The sequence below is a fragment of the Miniopterus natalensis genome, chromosome 13 (assembly GCF_054644295.1).
Source record: "Miniopterus natalensis isolate mMinNat1 chromosome 13, mMinNat1.hap1, whole genome shotgun sequence".
Taxonomy (NCBI): Eukaryota; Metazoa; Chordata; class Mammalia; order Chiroptera; family Miniopteridae; genus Miniopterus; species Miniopterus natalensis.
Genome location: NC_142093.1, coordinates 55,048,930 through 55,071,633, shown reverse-complemented (window position 1 = coordinate 55,071,633; position 22,704 = coordinate 55,048,930). Strand labels below are relative to the sequence as shown.

General features: G+C 37.4%; 1 protein-coding gene across 8 annotated transcripts in view; it reads left to right on the top strand.

Moving 5' to 3' along the window:
* LOC107545544 (testis-specific gene 10 protein) overlaps positions 1-22,704 on the top strand; it is a 103,070-nt gene that overhangs the window by 52,816 nt on the left and 27,550 nt on the right. For all 8 annotated transcript variants that reach the window (XM_087823722.1, XM_087823724.1, XM_087823718.1 and 5 more), the window contains 3 exons: positions 597-765; positions 3,629-3,739; positions 7,326-7,511. In XM_087823722.1, the coding sequence (XP_087679848.1) occupies positions 597-765; positions 3,629-3,739; positions 7,326-7,511 (466 nt within the window). The remainder of the gene's footprint in view (positions 1-596; positions 766-3,628; positions 3,740-7,325; positions 7,512-22,704) is intronic.

The following is a 22,704-nucleotide window of genomic DNA, read 5'->3' as shown; positions in this document are numbered from 1 at the left end:
AAGATGATTTTCCTTTGAATTGGAAGAGCCTTGAGCCCTTCTTGTAGATGCATCTCATAAGCAGTTAAATATAAGCGTCTGGAGTGTAAGGCAGAGGCCGAGGCTGAAGGTAATGATTTCAGAGTCATCTGGGGAGAGATGGGGCTGGGAGCCATGGATGTGAATAGTGTTTGTCTGAGTGAAGGCGCAGAGTAAGAATCAGGAGGCTAAGAGTTAAGCCCTCAGATTCCTTATGTTTGCAGAGGGCAGAGGGCAGAGGGCAGAGGGCAGAGGAAGAGGAAGAGGAACCTGCCTGCGAGGCAGTCAGGCAGCTAGAGGCGGGATGAAAGCTCTCCTAGTTGAATGTCAGGGCTTTGAAATGCTTGGCTGGTCGTTGGCCGTTAGGTACAGGTAGCAGCCCTCTCTCGCAGTGAGACGCGGGCCACATGGAGAAGCGCCGATGCACTGTTTTCACAGGATTTGTTCCTATAAATTTAAATGTGTTTAAAACTCTTCAGATGCTTCCGTGCTGCCTGCCCCTCTTCTGTCCTGTGACAATTTGTTATTCTGTTTTGGTACAATGTCTCTTCTTATGTACTGTTTGATTTGTGCAATAGACAGTCTACCGAAGCGCTAATCATGTGTGAACAAGACATTTCCAGGATGCGTCGGCAGTTGGATGAAACAAATGATGAACTGGCTCAAATTGCCAGGGAAAGAGATATCTTGGCTCATGAGAATGACAGTCTCCAAGAACAGTTTTCCAAAGCCAAACAAGAGAACCAGGTACATTTGTTCCTAGTATCTTTTTCTCCAAGAAAATGTATATTTCTTCTGAGGCTCAATTGTTCTTTCATTTTGAAGAAAAGCTCAGGCTTTGGAACCAGCCATTTTTTACCTTCATTACATAATATCCCTCATAATTTCTAAATGAAATTTAGAAATTTTATTTCTCAGACAAAAATGTTACATATCAAGGAACAGGGGATATAATAGATTTGTATTCAACCTTAGAATACATTTGTACTCAACAAATGATGATAAAACCTTCAGAAATGTGAAGAAAATGGTCGATCTATTTGACGGACTACTATTCTGAGTGTATGAACTTTGCCACAGTTTTGGGTTCTCTTTAGCACTGTAATTCTTTTCAGGACAATTTCCTTTATAATTACTTCCTCTCTAAACCAATATACTTTATCCACAGTTCTCATTTCCAACATCATTATTTTAATTTGACCATTAAAAAATTCTCTTTGGAAGCTTCCCTTTCCACTGAAAATTCTTCAGTCCAAATGATCTCCCCACTTTACTGTCACTCTCAATGTTTAGTTTGCATCTTAAAACTCTGTGTTTTTAACTGTAAATTTTGTTTTTTAAAGAGAAGTGACCTCTTTTTTTTTTTTTTTAACATATTTTTATTGATTTCACAGAGAGGAACGAAGAGAGGGAGAGAGAGAGAGAAACATCAATGATGAGAGAGTCATTGATCAGCTGCCTCCTGCACGTCCCTGACCGGGGATCGAGCCCGCAACCCGGGCTTGTGCCCTCACCCTGGGAATCAAACGGTGATCTCCTGGATCCTAGGTCGATGCTTAACTCCTGAGCCATGCCTGGCCAGGCTGTTAAATATTTTTAATTTATAAAAATAGATGTAAAGATGCAACATTTTGTAAATTATAAAAATTGCCTGACCTGTTAAAGTACTGTGTTAAAAAGTTAATGAACAATGGGATCCTGGAACAGGAAAGGGACAATACCTAAAAATGAACAAATCTGGGCCCTGGCTGGTAGCTCAGTCGGCTAGAGCATCTTCCCTCTACATCAATGTTGCAGTTTCGATCTCTGGTCAGGGCACATACAAGAATCAACCAGTGAGTGCATAAAGAAGTGGAACAACAAATTGATGTTTCCCCTCTCTCCCCTCCCTCTCTCTTTCTGAAAATCAGGAAATAAAAAAATGAAAGGAATCTGAAAAAAATGGACTTTAGTTAATAATGTTTCAATATTGGTTCACTAATTGTGATAAGTGTACCATACTAATGTAACATGTTAATTAAAGAAGAAACTGGATATGGGGTACATGTGGACTCTCTGTACTATTTTCACTACTTTTCTGTATATCTAAAACTATTCTAAAATAAAGTTTAGTTTTAAAAGTTAGTGAATAGCAATGAAAACAAAAGATGTGAGTTTATAATTTTGTGTACTCTGTATCTAGAGCAAATAGGATATAGGTAAACATAACCTATGTTTATTAAAAACTAGATTATAAACTTATTTTTACTACCCATAGTTAACTACTGTTAACATAGTTTTTACTAATTTTCAATGTATTTTTTAAAAATTTTATTTTTACATGAACATTTCATGTAGCTGGGATAAAACCGCATACCCCTTTATATCATGTTTTTTCTCCATGAGAAGGCAGTAGAGTGACGTGTTTAAGTCTCACGTGAGTTTGAATCCCCCTGCTTGGTAGTGTGATAATACCACCAAACTTCTCTCCTCATCTCTGTTCATCATCTGAAAAATGGAGAGTAAACCAGAACATGCCTAGCAAGCACTTACCAGAGAGTCCAGAATAATCACTTAATAAGTATTTTGTAGGGACATTATAAGCATTTACCCGCTTTGTTAAAATTTTATAAACATTGCTTATAATCATAAGAAAATTGGTATCATAACAGTTTTCATATGTTCAAGGGTAGTTTTTTTTCCCTCCTTTGGGTCATAGGCCTAAAGGTAGAAGATGGATTCCTTTGTGGACCACAGATTAAGAACACATATCACAGAAGATATGGAAAACAGAAACTTTAAAAAAATTTTACCCTCAGTACCACAATTTTTAACAAATTGCGATGAAGTATTTTTAATGTTTTATCCTAATTTTTTTTTCACTATAAATGGACATTTTCCCTGGTTATTAAAAATTATTCCAAACATTTCTCATGGAGGTATAATGTCCTATGTGGTTATAACATTATGTAGATGCTATTATTTGTTGCATCCTTCACTTAATGTGAATAAATATTGTTACTATAACAGATAAATGCCTTAATGAACATTCCTTTTGATTACATTTTGTTCGACTTAATTTCAAGTTGAATCAAAGCTTATAAAGTTTTCTTTAATTAGTGGACATTTTCAAATATAGTGAATATGAATGTATACATCTACCATCTGTAACAAAAGGCAACATATTTAATACATCACCAGATAGCAGGTCACAGATTTGCTTTTTGAAAATTTCTGTTTACTCCAATGATACATGGAAATGCCCATTCCTTGCTACAACTGAATAGCTTTAAATATTTGCTAATTTGATAGACAGATTTTTATTACAGTATTTTATTGTCTTAAGTAGGCAATAGACAGTATTTTATTGTCTTAAATAGTATTTCTTTGATTACTAGTAAGTTTTTAAATTTGTAAAGTATTATCCATTTGTGCTTCTTTTTTGTGAATTATCTGTTTGCGTTCTTTGCCCATTTACTGTTTGGACTCATATTTTCTCAATGTTTTTATATGAGCTTTGTATATTAGGTATATTAACTTTTTCATAATATTTTAAATTTATTTATGGTGATTTTAAAATAGAACTTTTAAAAAAATTTTTAAGTAAAATTTAGTTATCTTTTCCTCATAGGCACTGTCTAAACAATTGAATGATACTCATAATGAACTTAATGATATAAAACAGAAGGTCCAAGATACTAATTTGGAAGTTAACAAGCTGAAGAATATATTAAAGTCTGAAGTACGTATATTTTTTTTTCCTCTTTGTTCATGATACCCGAGTTTTCACTAAAGTTGATCAGTTACACTCATGGGGAAAGCTGAATCAAGTCTTCCTTGAATGCGTAGCATGTTTCAGTGTTGACACTGATGGGTTAACTGTATATTTAGAACATCACCAATGTCCAGAAAGGTAACTCAAGAATATGCCTCATTTAGTTTGGGTAAAGGAGAAGGGGCCAGAATCCACCTGGGCTCATTCATATTTGAAAATGGTCAAGATTTCAAGTACAAACTTTGACAAAGGAGGCTCCACGTGATTGTGTAGCAGGTCAGAATTGATCACTCTGGGGCCATGTATTTCTTAGGACCAGAAGGCAGATGGCTCTCCTCTGCACTTCTCTGTTAGTGACCATTTGACCAGGTGCATGGGTGAGACAGCAGATGACTGAAGTAAATCTGGGTGCACGTGTGACAGTCCTGGAATAAACAGAGACCTTGACCAAGGATGTTAGATCTGCCCATTTAGTAAATTATCTAAAATAGTGTAATTGGGTTGGTTAAAAAATATAGTTGGATTATAACAGGTTTAGTGTCGCCTACATACCTCTGAAATCATTAAAAGAAACTCCCCTTCCCCCAGAAAATCCTGTTTTCCTTATTTTATTTAACATATTATTTAATATCAGTCCACAAACATCTTGAGTATTTGTTTGTGGTGTTCATGACTGTTTAGGTCGTTGAGAAGTAGCGAGTTTAAGGACTCCTAAATTGAAATCCTTGCTTTCAGGCAATAAAGCAGCAGGTTTACGTTGACAAAGCAGGCATTTTCCTACACTTCTTGATTTTAAGATGCTAGCAAGGTAATATCATGAATGGACAAAAGCTCTGGAGTCAGATAAGTCTGATCCTTTCCTCCCTAATGACATGGACTTGGGTAGGCTACTCAGCCTCTCTGAGTCTCAGTGCCCCCTCTGTAATTAGTTAGAACACCCAAGTAAGTCAGATAGATATAGCACAGGGATCCATTTAAGTCTATTCTGGAATGGGGCAGAATATAACTAAGTGAATATCTGGGCAACATTGCGCATAGTGAACTTTGAATTAGTGGTAGACAGTTCCCCTTTTCTCCCTAGTCTGTCACGTTACCTGAAATGTCACCATTGAGGATTGGGGCTTTTAGATTCTGGAGTTGTGTTTTCAGACATCACACATCAAGCTTCTCTTAGCTTTTAGCATCCTAGCATGAGTTCTTTCATGAGATTTCATTTCACAGCATAGCTGGATGGATCCAGGCTCCCCTTCCCCCAGAGAGAACAAACCACAGGTAGTCCAGTAAGAACTGTCGGGTGCGTTCTCCAGTCACTCATTCATTCAGCAGGCAGTATGCTAGGTGCAGCGGTGCCAGACATGAAAAACTGAGAGGAAACAGAATGGCAGTCGAGACAGTGGGGACAACACAGGCAAAGGTGTTCAGGGGAAACAGTAGGTCACGTAGCTGGAGAGGTAAGAAGGACTTGTTTGAACCCCATTTTCAGGAAGTTTTTGTTGCAAAATAAGCACAGCAGTTATTTGAAGAATTGCCTTTTAGAAAGATTATTCTGGAGATGTTGGGAACAATAAATCAGAAGGGTGAGAAAATCAAAAGGAAAGAGAGCAATAGGAAGCTGTACCCAAAATTCAGTCAGGAAGGGCAAAGGATTCCAGCTGAGGCGGTGAGCTTTGTGGTGGTGGAGTGTTGTAATGAGCCCAGGGGACCACCAGAGGGAGGGGGGTCCCGGGGTGGAGGTAGCGCCAGAAAGGGGTAAAGACATCTTGAAAGAGAGCATTGGAGAAAACCAAGAAGCAGTTTAAGTTGTTGCCTGTCTTGGGCCCCACACTTCTCTGGCTTCTTTGGACAGATACAAAAAAGGGTAAAATATGGCCTCTTGGATGCCACAAGGAAGGGTCCCTAGATGGTTGGAGGGCAGGAGAGACGTTTTATGGCAATTCTTTTTTACCACTTGAACTTTGAACCTGTATTACCAATCACAAAACTAAATTTCTGTCTTTGAGGAATCCAAGGTGTTACTGGGGAGACTGTACTCCACACCTAGTTACATAAAGCTGAGAATGACATAGACAGTGAGTGCTACAGAAAGTTAAAGGGGAAAGACTGATGTGGGTAAAATTTAGTTCATGTGTATTGTACCATGTACCTCCCAAGTACATGCTCTGTACATACTGTTACTTTTAGTACAATAATTGAAAACACACATCATCCCTCCTGGCACATGTAGAATATGTGACTCTTGAAAGTCAGAACAGTAGTTTGGCTTGTGAACTTGTTAACTAACACTCTGCAGAGATCTTTCATGTTAGTCAAGTTACTATCTGGCCACAAGAGGGGCGATATTAACCGAATTTCGATCAGACTCATGCTTAATCATATTTTAGAGAATTTAAATCTGCTTTGCAAGCCCTACAGTGTGAGACATCTTTTATTGCAATTTGGTCATTTTATTTAGTCCAGTATTTCTAATAGGAATATGCACTGTTTATTCACAGGTAGGAGAGAAAGAGACCTAGTGCCTTTTTAATTAGTTACCAAAATTATAAATTATGTTCTAGAATGAGTTAGCCAAACCATACTACTAAAATATGTTTTTAAATATAGTCTGAAAATGATTGCTAAGTACAGGATATTACTTGTGGAGCTGTTTTCCTCTAGAAATAAGACCCTACTTGAGTCAATCCAAATATATCCCTACTTTAGTCAATCTGTCATGATGGACCTTTTAAGGGTTTAAACATGGGGTTCTATATTATATGCTCAGTATATGCCTGGATGTATATTTATGAATAGCATTTATCAACATAGGTTTAATATGTTGCTTCTGAGCCATTTCAGGCAATTTATTAGAACAGTGAGCAAACGTGGATCCTAGCACAGTCTATGATGGAGAAAACTAAGGTTGGGCTTCTGAATGAAAAGCAGGAATCACACAGGAAATGTGCCAAGACAAGTATCAGAAATTGATGCTTAAGATAGGCCAGCACTGAGAAGCTCTGTCGCCAGTACAGCTCAGAAAAGAGGTCAGGGAGAAGGCAATAGGCAGATACACAGGGTCAGGCCAAGGCAGGAGGTCCGAAAACGGGCCAGCAACTAGTCAGGAAAAAGATACATGGGAAAATGAAGCAATGAAGGATTTTGCTTGAACAAAAGGAAGTATAAGAACATATTCATCTGGGTCCTGAAGATAAGAGTAAGCTACTTCACTTGACTAGATGGGTGAGTGTGACTCAGGAGCCAGGGCAGATCCTGGTCCCACCTCCTTTTGTTAGTTCCAGGACAAGCAATTTTCCAAACTGAGAGTGTAGGTGGGATTCCTCAAGGTTATGTTAAATGATCCTTGTATGACTATTTTAACACCATATCTTAAATATTCAGGATTATTTTGAAATATACATATTAGCATAACCTTAATTGTTAATGAAATAAAAAAACTCTTCGCTTACCAAAAAAAAAGATCCTCGTAGCAAGTCAATTCCCAGTGATCTGACAAATGTTTAATTATATGCTGAACATTTTACATCTTTTCAACTACTACCTAAGATTTGCTTTTCAGGAATCTGAGAACCGGCAAATGATGGACCAACTCCGAAAAGCCAATGAGGATGCTGAGAACTGGGAAAATAAGGCCCGGCAAGCTGAGGCGGACAACAATACCCTCAAACTGGAACTTATCACCGCTGAGGCAGAGAATAACAGACTAAAAGAAAAGATAGATGCCCTCAGCAGAGAGGTAGAGCAGGTGAGTTTGGGAAAATGTGCTTGTAGTCAGTCCTACATCACGTTTGAGAGTTTTGTTTGGCTTTCCATAAATTAAATATGTAGGCAAAGACTTAAATTATTTAAATATACTGTGAATTGCAGCCTGACAACTGTTCTTATACCCACTCTGGTTCTTCTCTAATCTATTACCTGCCCTACAGTTAGAACAATCTTTAGCATTTTTAAAAATTAGGAACTGTTTCAAACATACCAAAGAAAAGTGTAAAAAACTAATATAAAAGACATGCTTATACCCTCCCTCCCAGATTTAAGGATGCTAACGTTTTGCCATATCTGCCTCGTCTCTGTTTAAAGAAGCAAACATTACAAGATCCAGTTCCTCAGCCTTTTCCCTTCTCCCTCCCGAGTGGCTGGTGTGTGTAAGGTTCCTGGTTGTTTAACTATTTTTCATATATTTAGACTTTTCTGTATATCACACTCAGATGATGCATAAAGTTGTTTTGTGTGCTTTAAATTTTTTAAAAGTGTTAATATACTATAGATATCCATTTCAACTTGCATTTTTATTCAGTATTATAATTTTGAAATTTATTAATTTTGATATAGTGTACATCTAAACAGTTGTACCTGTTTTCATTATATAAATATATTTTTTTAATTTATTCTTATATTTAAGGAAGTTTGAGTGTCTTCATTTTCTTAATAATAAAATGCTACAAGAAACATCCTTTTTCTCCTTGGATGTATATTTCTCTAGGTTTGTTCCTGGAAGCGGAATAACTGGATCAAATATACGTGCAATTTTAACTCTTCTCAGTATTGTCAGATTGCTCTCTAAAGTTTTACTCTTCCACCAGAAATCACATAGTTATCATTTCCTCAAATATTAATCAGTACTTGATATTATCAGACATTTAAATTCTTTCCATACTTTTCATTTTGTGTTTCCTTGATTGTAAGTGAAATTGAAGATCTTTTCATGTTTGTTAGGCATTCAGGATTCTTCTGTAATGAATTTTCTCTTGATTTTATGGAATGGATTTTCTTAAACTCTCCTATTTTTCTATTAAGTTGTTTCTCTTTTTCATGTTAATTTAAGGGAATTATGTATGTATTCTTGATAATAACCCTTTTAAAGACATAGCATTTATCTTCTTATCTGTGTCTTGTCTTTTCATTGTGCTTGCAGTAAGAACAGAAGTTTTATATTCTTCTGCTGGAAGTAGTCAACCTTTTATCATGTGGTTCATGCTTTTTTGTCTTCTCTAAGAAATCTTTTACCATCCCAAGGCCAGAAAGATATTTTCTTTTATTTTCATTTAGAAGTTCTAAAACTATGTGAAATTTTTCCCTCACATTTAGATCTTTAATTTACTTGAAATTGATTTTGTATATAGTTTAAATGTAGTTTAAAATAGAGCAGTGATTTTTTATTTTTGTTGATGGGTCTCTGCCATCCTTTCTTCACTGATTATAAGTCTACTTTGTCATAAAAAGAAGTTCCCATACATTCTTCTCCATTGGTCAGTTTATCTTTCTGTTTCCCAACAATACACTCTTGGAGCTTCTTTAGTTTTGTTAAGTCTTGATATCTGGTTGGATTCATGTACCCAAAATTGTTTTGATTGTACTTTTCCCTTATTAAACCCTCAAATGAATTTTAGAATAAATTGATCACATTCCATGATTTCACTTCTTTTTTATATGCATTTAAGAATGGAAATTTCTAAATATTTCTTTGGCTATATCTCACAAGTTTTGTTATAATGCTGTTATTTCCATTCAGTTTTAAGTATCACCAAATTCGCCCGGCTGGCGTGGCTCAGTGCTTGAGCATCAACCTATGATCCAGGAGATCGAGGTTCTTTTCCCGGTCAGGGCACATGCCCAGGTTGCGGGCTCGATCCCCAGTGGGGGGCATGCAGGAGGCAACCAATCAATGACTCTCTCTCATCATTGGTGTTTCTTTCTTTTTTGTAAAAAAAATATATCTTTATTGATTTGAGAGGAAAGGAGAGGGAGAGACAGAGATAGAAACATCAATGATGAGAGTCACTGATCGGCTAGCCCACAACCCGGGCATGTGCCCTGACCGGGAATTGAACCCTGATCGCCTGGATCCTAGGTCGATGCTCAACCGCTGAGCCAAGCTCAGCTGGGCTCATCATTGGTGTTTCTGTCTCTCTCTCTCTTCCTTTCCCTTCCTCTCTCTGAAATCAATAAAGACATCTTTAAATATATATATATATATATATTTAAATATCACCTAATTCAACTATGATTTATTTTTGATCCCTGAAGTTATTTTTAAAATTTTCAATGTACAGAGGATTTGAGATGATTATTCTATTTTTTATTTTTTATTTTGTCATATATTATGATCAGATAAAATACCTTATGTGATATTAATTCTATGGTATCTATGAAGACTTGCTTGGTGACAGGGGATACAATTTTGATAATAGTCCACATGAGTTTGAAAAGCATATGAATTCATTCACTTATTGTCAGATATGTGTGTGTGTGTGTGTGTGTATGTGTGTGTGTGATTATGCTTGTTAATAGTGTCAGTGGATTCTTATAAATCCTTACAAAGTTTGTATTTTTCACCTTTTACTTATTGGCAGTAATGTGTTAAGATCCTCCTTTATAATTGTGGATTTGTTTTTCACTGAATGATTTTCTCAGTTTTTCTTTTTTTGAGACTATCATTAGTGTAATAACAGTCTAATACTTTATATATCTCTAATAAAAATGTTCTATCTTTGTGTAAGGACTCACTTCAATAATACTTTTTACTTAGAAGTGTGTTTTATATATTAATATAGCTAGCTAGTTTGTTTATTGTTTATGAAGTACTAGTATATTGAATTTTTAATCAATTGTATTGAAGTATAATTTACATGAAATAAAAAGCACTCATTGTAAGAGAGTGATTTGATGAGTTTTGACAAATGAACACACTTGCACAGTCATCACTACAGTCAAGTTATAGGACATTCTCTCTCCTCCCTAATTCCCTCAAGCCCTTTTGCAATCAGTCCATGCCCACCCCTAGGCAAGTGTGGATTTGCTTTCGGTCCCTCTGGATTAGATCTGCCTTCCTAGAATTTTATATAAATGGAATCACACAGTCGGCACTCACTGTACTTGGCTTCTTTGGCTCAGCAGAATGACTGTGAAGTGCATGCATTGGTCCGTACTGTCACAATATTCCGAGTTTAGCTGTATCACAGTTTATTTGCCTGTTGACAGACGGTTAGTTTGTGTAGAGCAGCCGTAACAAAATACCACAGATTGAGGGACGTAAGCAATAGAGATTTACTTTCTCACAGTTCTAGAGGCTGGAAGTCCAAGATTCAAGGTGCCGCAGATTTGGTTTCTTCCGAGGCCTTGCAACTTGGTCCGCAGCTGGATGCCTTACTTCTGTGTCCTCACACATTCCTGTGTGTGTGCATCCCCGCTGTCTCTCTCCCTCTTACAAGGACACAGTTATATTGGATTAGGACCCCCTCCTTATGACCTCACTTAACTCCAATTACCTACTTACAGGTCCTATCTCTCAATGCAGTCGCATTTGGGGTTAGCCTTCAACATATGAATTTTGAGGGGACACAATTCAGTTTATAACAGGTTCTTTCTGTTTTGGGCCATTATGAATAAAATTGCTGTGAACATTGCATGTAAGTCTTTGCGTGCACAAAAGTTTTTATTTTTCTTGAATAAATAACTAATAGTGATATTGCTGGATCATATGGCAATTGTTCTCAGCTTTGTAAGAAACCCACAAACTGTTTTCCAAACTGGCCGTACCACTTTTGCATTGTATGAGAATTCCAGTTGCTCTACCTTTTTCCCAGCACATGGTATTGTTAACAGATGTGTACAGTTATCACATGTATGTTTAGTTCAAATTTCCTTCATGACTGATGAGGTTGAGCAGCCTTCCACATTCTGTGATTGTATATATAATCACTGATACATCCTTTGTGAACTACCCAAATCTGTTGCCCATATTTTTATTAGGGTTCTTGTTATTAAGTTGTAAGAATTATTTTGATTACTTTAGATGTTCCTTTGTGTATTTTTAAATATTTTCTTCCAGTCATTGGCTTGTCTTTTTATTTTCTTAATGAAGACTTTTTAAGAGCAGAAGTTTGAAATTTTTTATGAAGTCCAGTTTATCAATTATCTTTTATACTTTCCACTTCTTTGTCCTATCTAATAAATCTTTGCATACCTCAAGGTGCATAGATTTTCTTCTGTTTCTTCTAGAAATATTATGCATTTATATTTAGATCAATGATATGTTTTAAATTAATAGTTGTATATGATATAAGATGGTCAAAGTTCATTTTTTAAAATTCATTTTTCAGTTACACTTGACATGCAATATTATATTAGTTTCAGGTGTGCAACACAGTGATTAGACATTTATATGCCTTATTAAATGATCACATGTCTAGTAACCATCCAACATCATACATAAGTTATTGCACGATTATGACTGTATTTTCTATATTTGACTATGCTGCACTTTACATCCCTGTGACTATTTTTATAACTGTCAGTTTGTACTTCTTAATCACTTCACTTTTTTCACCCATCTCCCGCAATGCCCCTCTCATCTGGCAAACATTAATTTGTTCTCTGTATCTATAAGTTTGCTTCTGTTCTGTTTATTTTATTTTGTTTTTTTTAGATTTCACATATGAAATCAAATGGTATATGTCTATCTCTGTCTGACTTATTTCATTTACCATAATACTCTCTAGGTTTCATCCATGTTCCAAATGGCAAGATTCCATTTCTCTTTTATGTCTGAATAATATCCCATTGTATATATGTACCACATCTTTATTCATTCTTCTATTGATGGACGGTTTGGCTGCTTCCATAACTTTGTTATAAATAATGCTGCAGTGAACATAGGGGTACACAAATCTTTTCAAATTAATGTTTTGGATTTCTTCAGATAAATACCCACAAGTGGGTTTTCTGGGTCATATGGTAGTTCTATTTTTAATTTTCTGAGAAACATCCACACTGTGGTTGCACCAATTTACAATCCCACCAATAGTGCACAAAGGTTCCCTTTTCTCCGAATCCTTGCCAACACTCTTCTGTTGACTTATTGGCCATAGTCATTCTGACAGGTGTGGTTTAAATTTGCATTTTTATGATGATTGAGCATCTTTTCCTATGTCTATTGGCATCTGTATGACCTCTTCAGAGTAATGGCTATTTAGGCCCTCTGTCCATTTTTTAAATTGGGTTGTTTGTTTTTTCGGGGTTAAGTTGTGTGAGTTCCTTATCCAATGTGTCATTAGCTAATGTCTTCTCCCATTCATTGGGTTGTCTTTTCATTTTGTTGACGGTTTCCTTAGGTATGTTCACAGTTGCCCAGGGATGACAGGGCCTTTTTGACTCTCTTCCTGACCTCACTCAGCTGTTAAGCTCCACTAATTTCTGGCTGTTTGCTTTATTGTTTTCAACAACGCCCTCCAGCAGAAATTGCTTCACCAAGGGATTCAGTTCAATTTGGGTTCCTTTACAGGATCATTTTAGGGGTCAATATTTCAGTGTTTTTAAACCTGAGAACATTCTTCTTAGCAGTCTCTTTCCCTGATATTCTTTAGTAAACTAGCTGACCTATGGTTAGCTTATATCTCTAAAGATTTTACCAGTCTCTTTTTAATTTATTTTTTACTCTACCCTCCAAGTCTTTTCACCATACCCTTCACTGATCTTGAGAATACCTTAGGCTTGAAGTTTCCCACAGCCTGTTGCCAATGATGTAAGTTTTTCTTCGTGCTTTATGGCCTCCCTCTTTCCCTACGCAAAATCTCTGAGCCAGGGCTCGAGCTGGTGTGGGGACAGTGGTGCACTTCTCTTTGAGTGGCATGCCTATTTTAGGATCAGGGTACTTGGTAGAGACGGTAGGTGTATGGTTGTCGCCTCTGTTTCCTTCTGCTGGTGTGGAACCTCTCATGTCTGTTGGCCATCTGGTTTATCCTCTTTGGAGAAATATCTATTCAGGTCCTTTGCCCATTTTTTAATTGGGTTGTTGATCATTGGCAAATATTTCTTTTATACAGTGGATTCCCTTTTTATTTTGTTGATGGCTCCTTTTGCTGTGCAGAAACTTTTTAGTTTGATGTAGTCCCATTTGTTCATTTTTTTTCTTTGTTTCCCTTAACCTAGGAGATATATCGGCAAAAATGTTGCTACAAGAGATGTCTGAAATTTTACTGCTTACGTTTTCTTTTAGGGTTTTTATGGTTTTGTGACTTACATTTAAGTATTTTATCCATTTTGAATTTATTCTTGTGTATTACATAAGTCAGTGGTTTAGTTTCATTTTCTTAATGGACCTGTCCAATTTTCCCAGCACCATTTATTGAAGAAAGTATATTGTATGCTCTTGTCTCCCTTGTCAAATATTAATTGACCGTAAAGACGTGGGTTGATTTCTGGGCTCTCTGTTCTGTTCCATTGACTTTTATGCCTGTTCTTATGCCAGTACTAGGATGTTTTGATTACAGTGGCCTTGTAGTATAGTTTGATACCAGGTATTGTATTACCTTCAACTTTGTTCTTCTTTTTCCAGATTGCTGATGGTATTTGGGGTCTTTTTTGGTTTCATATAAATTTTTGGAATGTTTGTTCTAGATCTGTGAAAGATGCCATTGGTATTTTACTAGCAATTGCATTAAATCTATAGATTGCTTTTGGTAGTATGGACATTTTAATGATGTTAAATCTTCCAATCCATGGACATGGTACATGCTCCCACTTGCTTGTATCTTCCTCAGTTTCTTTCTTCAATGTCCTATAGTGTTCCAAGTACAGGTCTTTTACCTTCTTAGTTAAATTTATTCCTAGGTACCTTATTATTATTTTTGCAGTGGTAAATGGTATTCTTGTCTTAGTTTCTCTTTCTGATATTTCATTATTGGATTATAAAAATGCCACCAATTTCTAAATATTAATTTTGTATTTTACTATTTTGCCAAATTCATTTATTAGATCTAATAGTTTTTGATGGAGTCTTTAGAGTTTTCTATGTACAATATCATGTCATCTGTGAATAATGACAGTTTTACTTCCTCCTTTCCAATTTGGATGCCTTTGTTTCTTCTTGTGGACTGCTGTGGTTAGAACTTCCAGTACTATGTTAAATAAGAATGGTGAAAGCAGACATTCCTGTCTTGTTTCTGATCTTAAGGGAAACACTTTTCGTTTTTGCCCATTGAGTATGATGTTGGCTGTAGGTTTTTCATATATGGCCTTTATTATGTTGAGGTATGATCCCTCTATTCCTACTTTGCTGAGAGTTTTTATCATAAACAGGTGCTGGATTTTGTCAAGTGCTTTCTCTGCATCTATTTATATGATCATATGATATTTATTTTTCATTTTTTTATGTGGTATATTCATTTGCGAATATTGTACTAACCTTGCATCCCCAGAATAGATCCTACTTGACCATGGTATATGATTTTTTTAATGTATTGCTGGATCTAGTTTTCTAATATTTTGTTGAGAATTTTAGCATCTATGTTTTAGTGATATTGACCTATAATTTTTTTTTCTTTGCAGTGACTTTATCTGGTTTTGGGATTAGGATAATGTTGGCCTCAAAAAAAAAAAAAAAAAAAAAGCTTCCTTATAAAATAGGAAGTTTTCCCTCCTCTTGAATTTTTAGGGATAACTTGAGGAGGATAAGTGTTAGTTCTTCTTTGATTATTTGTCAAATTCACCTCTGAAGCCATCTGGTCCAGAGCTTTTGTTTGCTAGGAATTTTTTTATTACTGCTTCAATTTCATTAGTCATAATCTGTCTATTCAGGTTTTCTGATTCTTCCTGATTCAGTGTTGGAAGATTGTATGTTTCTAGTAATTTGTTTATTTAATGCAGGTTGTTCAGTTTGTTGGCATATAGTTCATAGCATTTTATTACAATCCTTTGTAGCTGTGTGATGTAGTTGTTATTTCTCTTTATTTCTGATTTTATTTATTTGGGTCCTCTCTTTTTGTTTCTTTTCTTTTCTTTCTTTCTTTTTCTTAATCCTCACCTGAGGATATTTTTTTCATTGCTTTTCAGAGAAAGTAGAAGGGGGATAAAGAAAGAGAAATGTCAATGTGAGGGAGACACATCAATTGGTTGCCTCCCTCATGTGCCCTGACTGGGGCCAAGCCTACAACTGAGGTATGTGCCCTTGGCTGGAATCAAACCCAATACCCTTCAGTACTCAGACTGATGCTCTAACCACTGTGTAAAACTGATTAGGGCTGTTTGTTTCTTGATGAGTCTAGTTAAAGTTTCATCAATCATTTTTATCTTTTCAAAGAACCAGTTTTTTATTGCATTGATCTTTTATATTGGTTTTTTTAGTCTCTATGTCATTTATTTTCTCTCTGATTTTTATTATTTCCTTTCTTCTACTTTCCTGGGCTTTGTTTGTTCTCTTTCTAATTATTTTAGGGGTAAGGTTATATTGTTTATATTCTGCTTCTTGAGGTAGGCTTGCTATGAACTTTCCCATCAGGACTGCTTTTCGCTGTGTCCCATAGATTTTAAGTTTTGTGTTCATTTTCATTTGTTTCCTGGTAAGTTTTAATTTTTTTCTGAGATCTCATTGGTAACACATTCATTGTTTAATAACATGCTATTTAGTCTCCATGTGTTTGAATGTTTTTTAGTGTTTTTCTTTGTAGTTGATTTCTAGTTTCATGGCATTGTGATCTGAGAAGATGCCTGATATGATTTCAGGCCTCTTGAATTTGTTGACTTATTTTGTATCCTAACATGTGTTCTGTTTTGAGAATGCTCTGTGTTTACTTACAAAGAATATATATTCTGCAGTTTTGGGATGAAATGTCCTATAAATATCAATTAAATACATCCAATCTAGTGTGTCATTTAAAGTCCTTTTTCCTTGTTCATTTTTTGTCTGGAAGTTCTATCCAGTAATGACAGCAGGGTGTAAAAATTGTCTACTTTGACTGTATTGCTGTTGATCTCTCTCTCATTGTTCACCAAGAGTTTTTTTTTATATACTTAAGTGCTTGTATATTGGGTGCATATGTTTACCAGGGTTATATCCTCTCGTTGGATTGATCCCTTTAGTATTATGTAGTGGCCCTTTTTGTCTCTTTTTAAGACCTTTGTTTTGAAGACTATTTTGTTAGATATAAGTATTGCTACTCCAACATTTCTTTTTTGTTTCCATTTGCATGGAATATTTTTTCCATGCCTTCATTTTCAGTCTGTGTGTATCTTTTGTTCTGAGGTGGGTCTCTTGTAGACAGCATATACATGAGTCATGTTTCTTATACATCCAGCTACCCTATGCCTTTTGATTGGAACATTTAATCCATTTACATTTAAGGTTATTATTGATGAGTATTTATTGTCATTTTGTTTTATATCTATGTTCCTCTCTATTTCTTCTTCTTCTTAAAGCAGTCTCTTTAACATTTCTTGCAATACTGGTGTCATAGTAATGAACTCCTTTAGCCTTTTTAGGTCTGGGAAGCTCCTTATTTTGTCTTTAATTTTAAATGATAGCCTTGCTGGAAAGAGTAGTTTTGGTTCTTGTTCTTGCTTTTTGTTACTTTGAATTCTTCATGCCTATTTCTTCTGGCCTAAAGTGTTTCTGTTGATAAGTCAGCCTTATGGGAAATTCTTTGTAGGCAACTAACTCTCTCTCTCTCGCTGCCTTTAAGATTCTCTCTTTGTCTTTAACTGTTACCATTTTAATTATGTGTCTTGGTGTGGGTCTCTTCGGGTTCAGCTTGATTGGAACTCTCTCTGGTTCCTGAACATGTGTGTCTTTTTCCTTCACACAGTTAGGGAAGTTTTCAGCCATTATTTCTTCAAGGAGGTTCGATCACTTGCTCACTTTCTTCTCTTTCTGTTACCCCTATAATGTGGATGTTATTATGGTTCATGTCATCCAAAGTTCTCTGAAACTATCCTTATTCTTTTTAATTTTTTTCTTTTCTGCTTCTCTGATTGGATGTCTTTTTCTACATTGTCTTCCAAATTGATGATTCTATCCTCTGCATATCCAACCTATTTTCAATTCCTTCCAGGGTGTTCTTGATGTCAGGTGTGGTATTCATTTCCAGCTGGTCCTTTTCATTGTTTCTATATCCTTTTTTGTTCTATTGTAGTTCTCTTAGGACAGCCCTAAGTTCTTGAGCATCCTTATAACCACTACTTTAACTCAAATTCTTCCCTTTTTTCATTTAGCTCTTTATTTAGAGAGTTCTCCTGTTCTTTCATTTGGAAACTGTTTCTTTGTCACCCCATTTTGGCTTTCTCTTTGTGTTGCTTTTGTGTATTTGATAGAACTGCTATGACTCCAAGTTTTCATGGGGTGGCCTATGTATTAGGTGTCCTGTGGGACCCAGTGGTGCAGTCTCCTTGATGTCCCAAGTTGGTTGTTCTAGAAATGTCCCTTGTGTAGTTTATGTGGGCCTTCCTTTTGTAATTGGGTTTTGATTGCTTTTGGCCTGTTCATCAGTAGAATTGACCCTTAAGCTGGCTGTGAGACTGAACCTTGATCACAGCATGAAAGCTGCTGTGCAAGCTCAGTCTCGATGTGTTTTGTTTTGCTCAGTGGCACAGTCTTTCAAATTGCCTGACTTCCATGTTCCTGGAATGTTCTTGTGGGTTATGTGCAGCCCCTGATATAGTTATGTCTTGAATGCTATTGGCCCTTTCGTGGGTGGAGTTAACCTTTCAGGATAGGTGGCTATAAGAGTAAACCTTGATCACCATGTATGAGACACTGTGCAGGGGCTTCCCCGTGAGGTGGAGTTGTTCCAAGGGTCTGGTGCCTGCCAGAATCCTTTGGGTGTGCCACTTGTGTGGCTAGTTGTGTCAAGCTCTTGTGTGGTCTGAAACCCACCACTGGTTGTACTGGTTCTTGGTCCACTTTGGTGGGGTTCAGCTACAGGTTGCTGTCACACTTTGTATGTAACCGGCCCTAGACTATCTGTCTATAGCTACCATGCTATTCACTATTTGCATCTACTAGACCTGATTGTGCATGGGAGGGACCAATCTGTGTAAAAGGGTCGGCTTATTCCAGCTTAGAGCTGGGGGAAGATCTATAAAAGGAATGAGGCTCCCAGAGGTCTACCTCCACCTGTCAGCTACCCTGTCTACCCCAGAAGTTGCCTAGTTTTCCTCAAGAGCCTTCTGAAGAGGGACTATTTGATGAGCTCATCCTACTTGAAGTAGGGTTTTAGGGTCCCCTACTTGGGAACTATGCAGTCAGAAACTCAATGAATGGAAAATAGCCTCTGCTTCAAAGCCAAACTCCTCAGTTTCTACGAGCGTCTCCAACTATAGTCCTCCCTAAGGAGGCTCAGTGCAGGTTCGGGTTAGGTATAGACTGCTGTTCCCTCTGTAGGAGCAAACTCAGCTGCCCTGGATCAGGGGGATAGATCAAGAGTCCCGCTGAGGATAATGCCAGCTCTGCCCACAGCAGGTGGCTAAGCACTTTGTTCTGGTCCCTGACAATAGCCTCTGATGGTCTCATACTTTGAATGTCCCCCCTCTAAGCCACTCTTTCTTTCCCCCATGAAACTGCTTCCATTGGGGTATCTGGGACTTCTCAGGTCTGATCCAAACAGTCTCTTTCTGTGGGTGGTGCCTGAAACCTGTAGGAGGGAGAAGCTGGCACTTCTTTTTCTTCAAAGGGTAGCGTGGGCCAAACTTGCAGAGGAGCTTGGATTTGCCTTCCCACAATGTAGTTACACAGTTCAGCACCCATCCATCTGGCTCCCATACAGAAGTCTCCTTGGGGGAGACAATGCGAAAATCACAACTCTATGTGGCTCCCTGGCTCCTCCGCACACTGAACTAGACAGGATGGGGCTGAAGGTCAGCTCTGTGTGGCACTGTGATCTTTCCACCTCACTATCCTCAGTAGGACAGGGCCAGAAGTCCCATGAACTCTGTGTGGGCTCCGAACCCAGCATGACAAGGCTGAAACACCAGCTCCCCTGCACCACTGAACCCAGTGGATAGGGCAGAAAGTCCCAGCCCTGGGCATCTTCCCTGCACTGACAAACACAGCAGGGAAGGGCAAGCTGAGTGGCTCAACAGATCAGGGGACAAGCACCAGCTGAGTGCTCAGTTGAGGGAGACTAATCCTCTTTCCCAGTCCAGGAAGTTTACTCACTAGGTCTCTTCCAAAAGCCTCCCCATGAAATAGAGGGCCCTTAAAGTCACTGCTGGGTGGAGCCAGCAGACTCCTCCACAGGACCTGAGGATGACAGCGTGGCCTTTCTAGTAGTTGGAGCCTGGAGTGAACTCCCCAGGCTGGTGCTGTAATTTTAAGAGTGCTCTTTCCCTAGGAGGGTGTGGTTGGAGTCTCCCAGGTGATCTGAATCCCCTCTGATTCACAAAGCCAGATGCTATGTGGCCTTCTCTTCCCATCTGTGTTGCTCTGGGTTGGGAATCCCTATGTAGGGTTGAGATCCCACGCTTTTAGGGAGAGGTAGTTCCACAGTCACAATATGCCTCTGGCTTCTCAGCCATGGCCACACCTATGTGATGGGGCTATCCCTTCCCACGTGTACACCCTTCTTACCAGTCTCTACATGGCTGCTTCCTTGGTTTTAATATTTCAGATCTGCTAGCCTTCAATTGGTTTTTCAGGTTGATTGCTCTGTAATTTAGCTGTAAATCTGGTTTGGGGCTGGAAGCAAGTGGACACAGGTTCCAGCTACTCTGCAGCCATTTTGGACTATTTTTTATATCCTTAAAACTTAATCATTACTATTTTTCCTATCCTTTCATTCAATGCATATTTGTATCCACCCACGTTTACAAAATTCTGTATTCATCATTGCTTCTTACATTCTATTTCCTCCAAGTTCACTTTTCTTTCTTTAAACTTTCTTTTGATTTGTGAGTTAATTTTCTCAGTCTTTGTCTGAAAATGCCTTTATTTTACCATCAATCTTGTATATTAGTTTAGCTGAATATAGAATTCAAGGCTGAGAGTTTTCCCCCTGGATAATCATGTTAAAAATAATTGTATTATTTTGTTGAGAAGTCTGTTATTGTAATTCTTTATAAGTCTGTTGTCATTGGTTCCTTTTAAGGTACTTCCTTTTCTTTGTGTGTAGTGTCACTGTTCTATGTCTAGGTATGGATTTTTGGGGAGTGCCTTTGGTTTTGTTGCACTTTTTCAGTCAGAGTATCCATGCCTTTTATTAGTCTGGAAAATTCTCAGGTGTTATTTATTTGAATATTACTGCCTCCACATTTACTCTACTGTTTCCTTTAACTTTTATAATATGCTTTTTGAATCTTTTAGCCCAAATGTTTACTAATATTTTTATCATAGTTTCCATGTTTACGTCTCTGTGCTTTGATCTGCCTTCTAGTTGATGCTTCCCTCTCAGGCTGCACTGGGCTGCTCTTTGGTGCAGTCATTAATTCTTCTTTCACTTTTTCTTTCTTTTTAGAAGTTCTAGTTGATTCTTTTTCATACCTCTCTTTTCAGTTTTTCTTTAATGTCTTTAAAACTTTTAAGCATATTTTTCCATGCCTCCTAAAATATTTGGTTCAATAATTTGAAGTTCTAGAAGTCTGATCCTGCTGTGTGTTACGTTACCCTGACTCTCACTATTTGATTGCAGTTCCTCTTAAGGAGGACTTTTTCTCCTGTAGACTCTTATATGGCCAGGGCGATGGGTGGGCTGCTTTATGTGGACAAACTTTATGTGGAACTTTATAATTTGGGATGCACAGTGTAAAATCTGACTTCAAAATTGAGTGAAATCAGACCTGAGGTTTCAATTTCTTACAGAAGACATTTTTTCCCGAATCCAGAGACTAGGTCAAAATAAATTTTGTTTGTGTATCTGTGAGGTTGAGGGGATTTTTTCCCTTTGCAGTGTCCTCTCAAGAGTCCCAGATTATTTAGAGGTCTCAGTTCCAACTCCCCATTAATCCTACATTCTTGTCTCCTGTCCTTGCTTGAATGTTGAAACATAAGCCATTCACTGCTAGTGGCTCTTTCTACCCCCAACTCTTAGCTTCAGGCTGTTCCTTTGCTTCTGCTCTGGCTTTGTTTTCTCTTTGTTTTTGGAATGTGATATTTTTTTTTCCTTGAAAGCTCATCTATGAATTAAAAAATAATTTTATGTTCTATTTTATCTTAGCCTTTAAGAGGTTTTTCTCTTAATCACCTATCTTACTGGAACCTGAAATATACAGAGTGATCTTTTCAAAACACAAAACTGATTGCACCACCTCCCTCTTTAGACCTTTCAGTGGATAAAGACCTGATTTTTAAAAGACTAGACTCTGTCTTATTAGCCTTGTATACCTTTTCAGCTGCATCCTCTATCACTCTTCCCTGTGGTCTCTGAGCTCCAGCCATACTAGCCTTCTCTCTCTCCTTGGCGCAGGTCATTTTCCCTCCCTTCACACACACCCTCCAAAGCTCCGCACTTAGCATTCCTGACTTGAAAAGCTCTCTCCAGCCCTTACCGTATATCTACTTACCTTTCAGACCTCAGTCAGCTCAACTGTCATTGCTCAGGAAAACTTTTCCTGGCTTTGCTGACTCAGTTGGTGTCACTTTCCTTTATTATACACTCTTTTCTCTAGAAATATTTGTGTAATATCTGTTAATATGTTCATCTGAATGATTAGTTGATGGATACATGACTCCTACATAGGCTGAAAGTTTTGCAAGAGCAGATACCACTTCGCTTACCATTGGATACGCATCTAAGCACATTGACTAGAACGCAGAGTACACTAAATAAATATAGAGTGGATGGATATCATAAATACACTAAATAAAAATAGAGTGGATGGATAGATGGGCGGGCGGGGGAGATGGATGGATGGATGGATGGATGGATGGATGGATGGATGGATGGATGGATGGATGGATGGATGATGACTGAAAGAATGAATGAGGAAGGGAGGGAGGGAGAAAGGCAGGAGTGAATTGTGACCAAATAATTTATTCTAGGAGCATTTTTTGTTTGCTTTGTACTTGTAAAAGGAGTTGTAAAAGCAGAAAAGTGTCTCTCTTTTCCTTAGTTCTATTATTGCCACATAATAGCAGATATTTCTGTGTAGGCAGTGTACTTAACACTTTTTTTTTTTTTTTTCTGAAAAAAGGGGGGTATTATCTTGAATGTTTGAAAGCATTTATATAACTT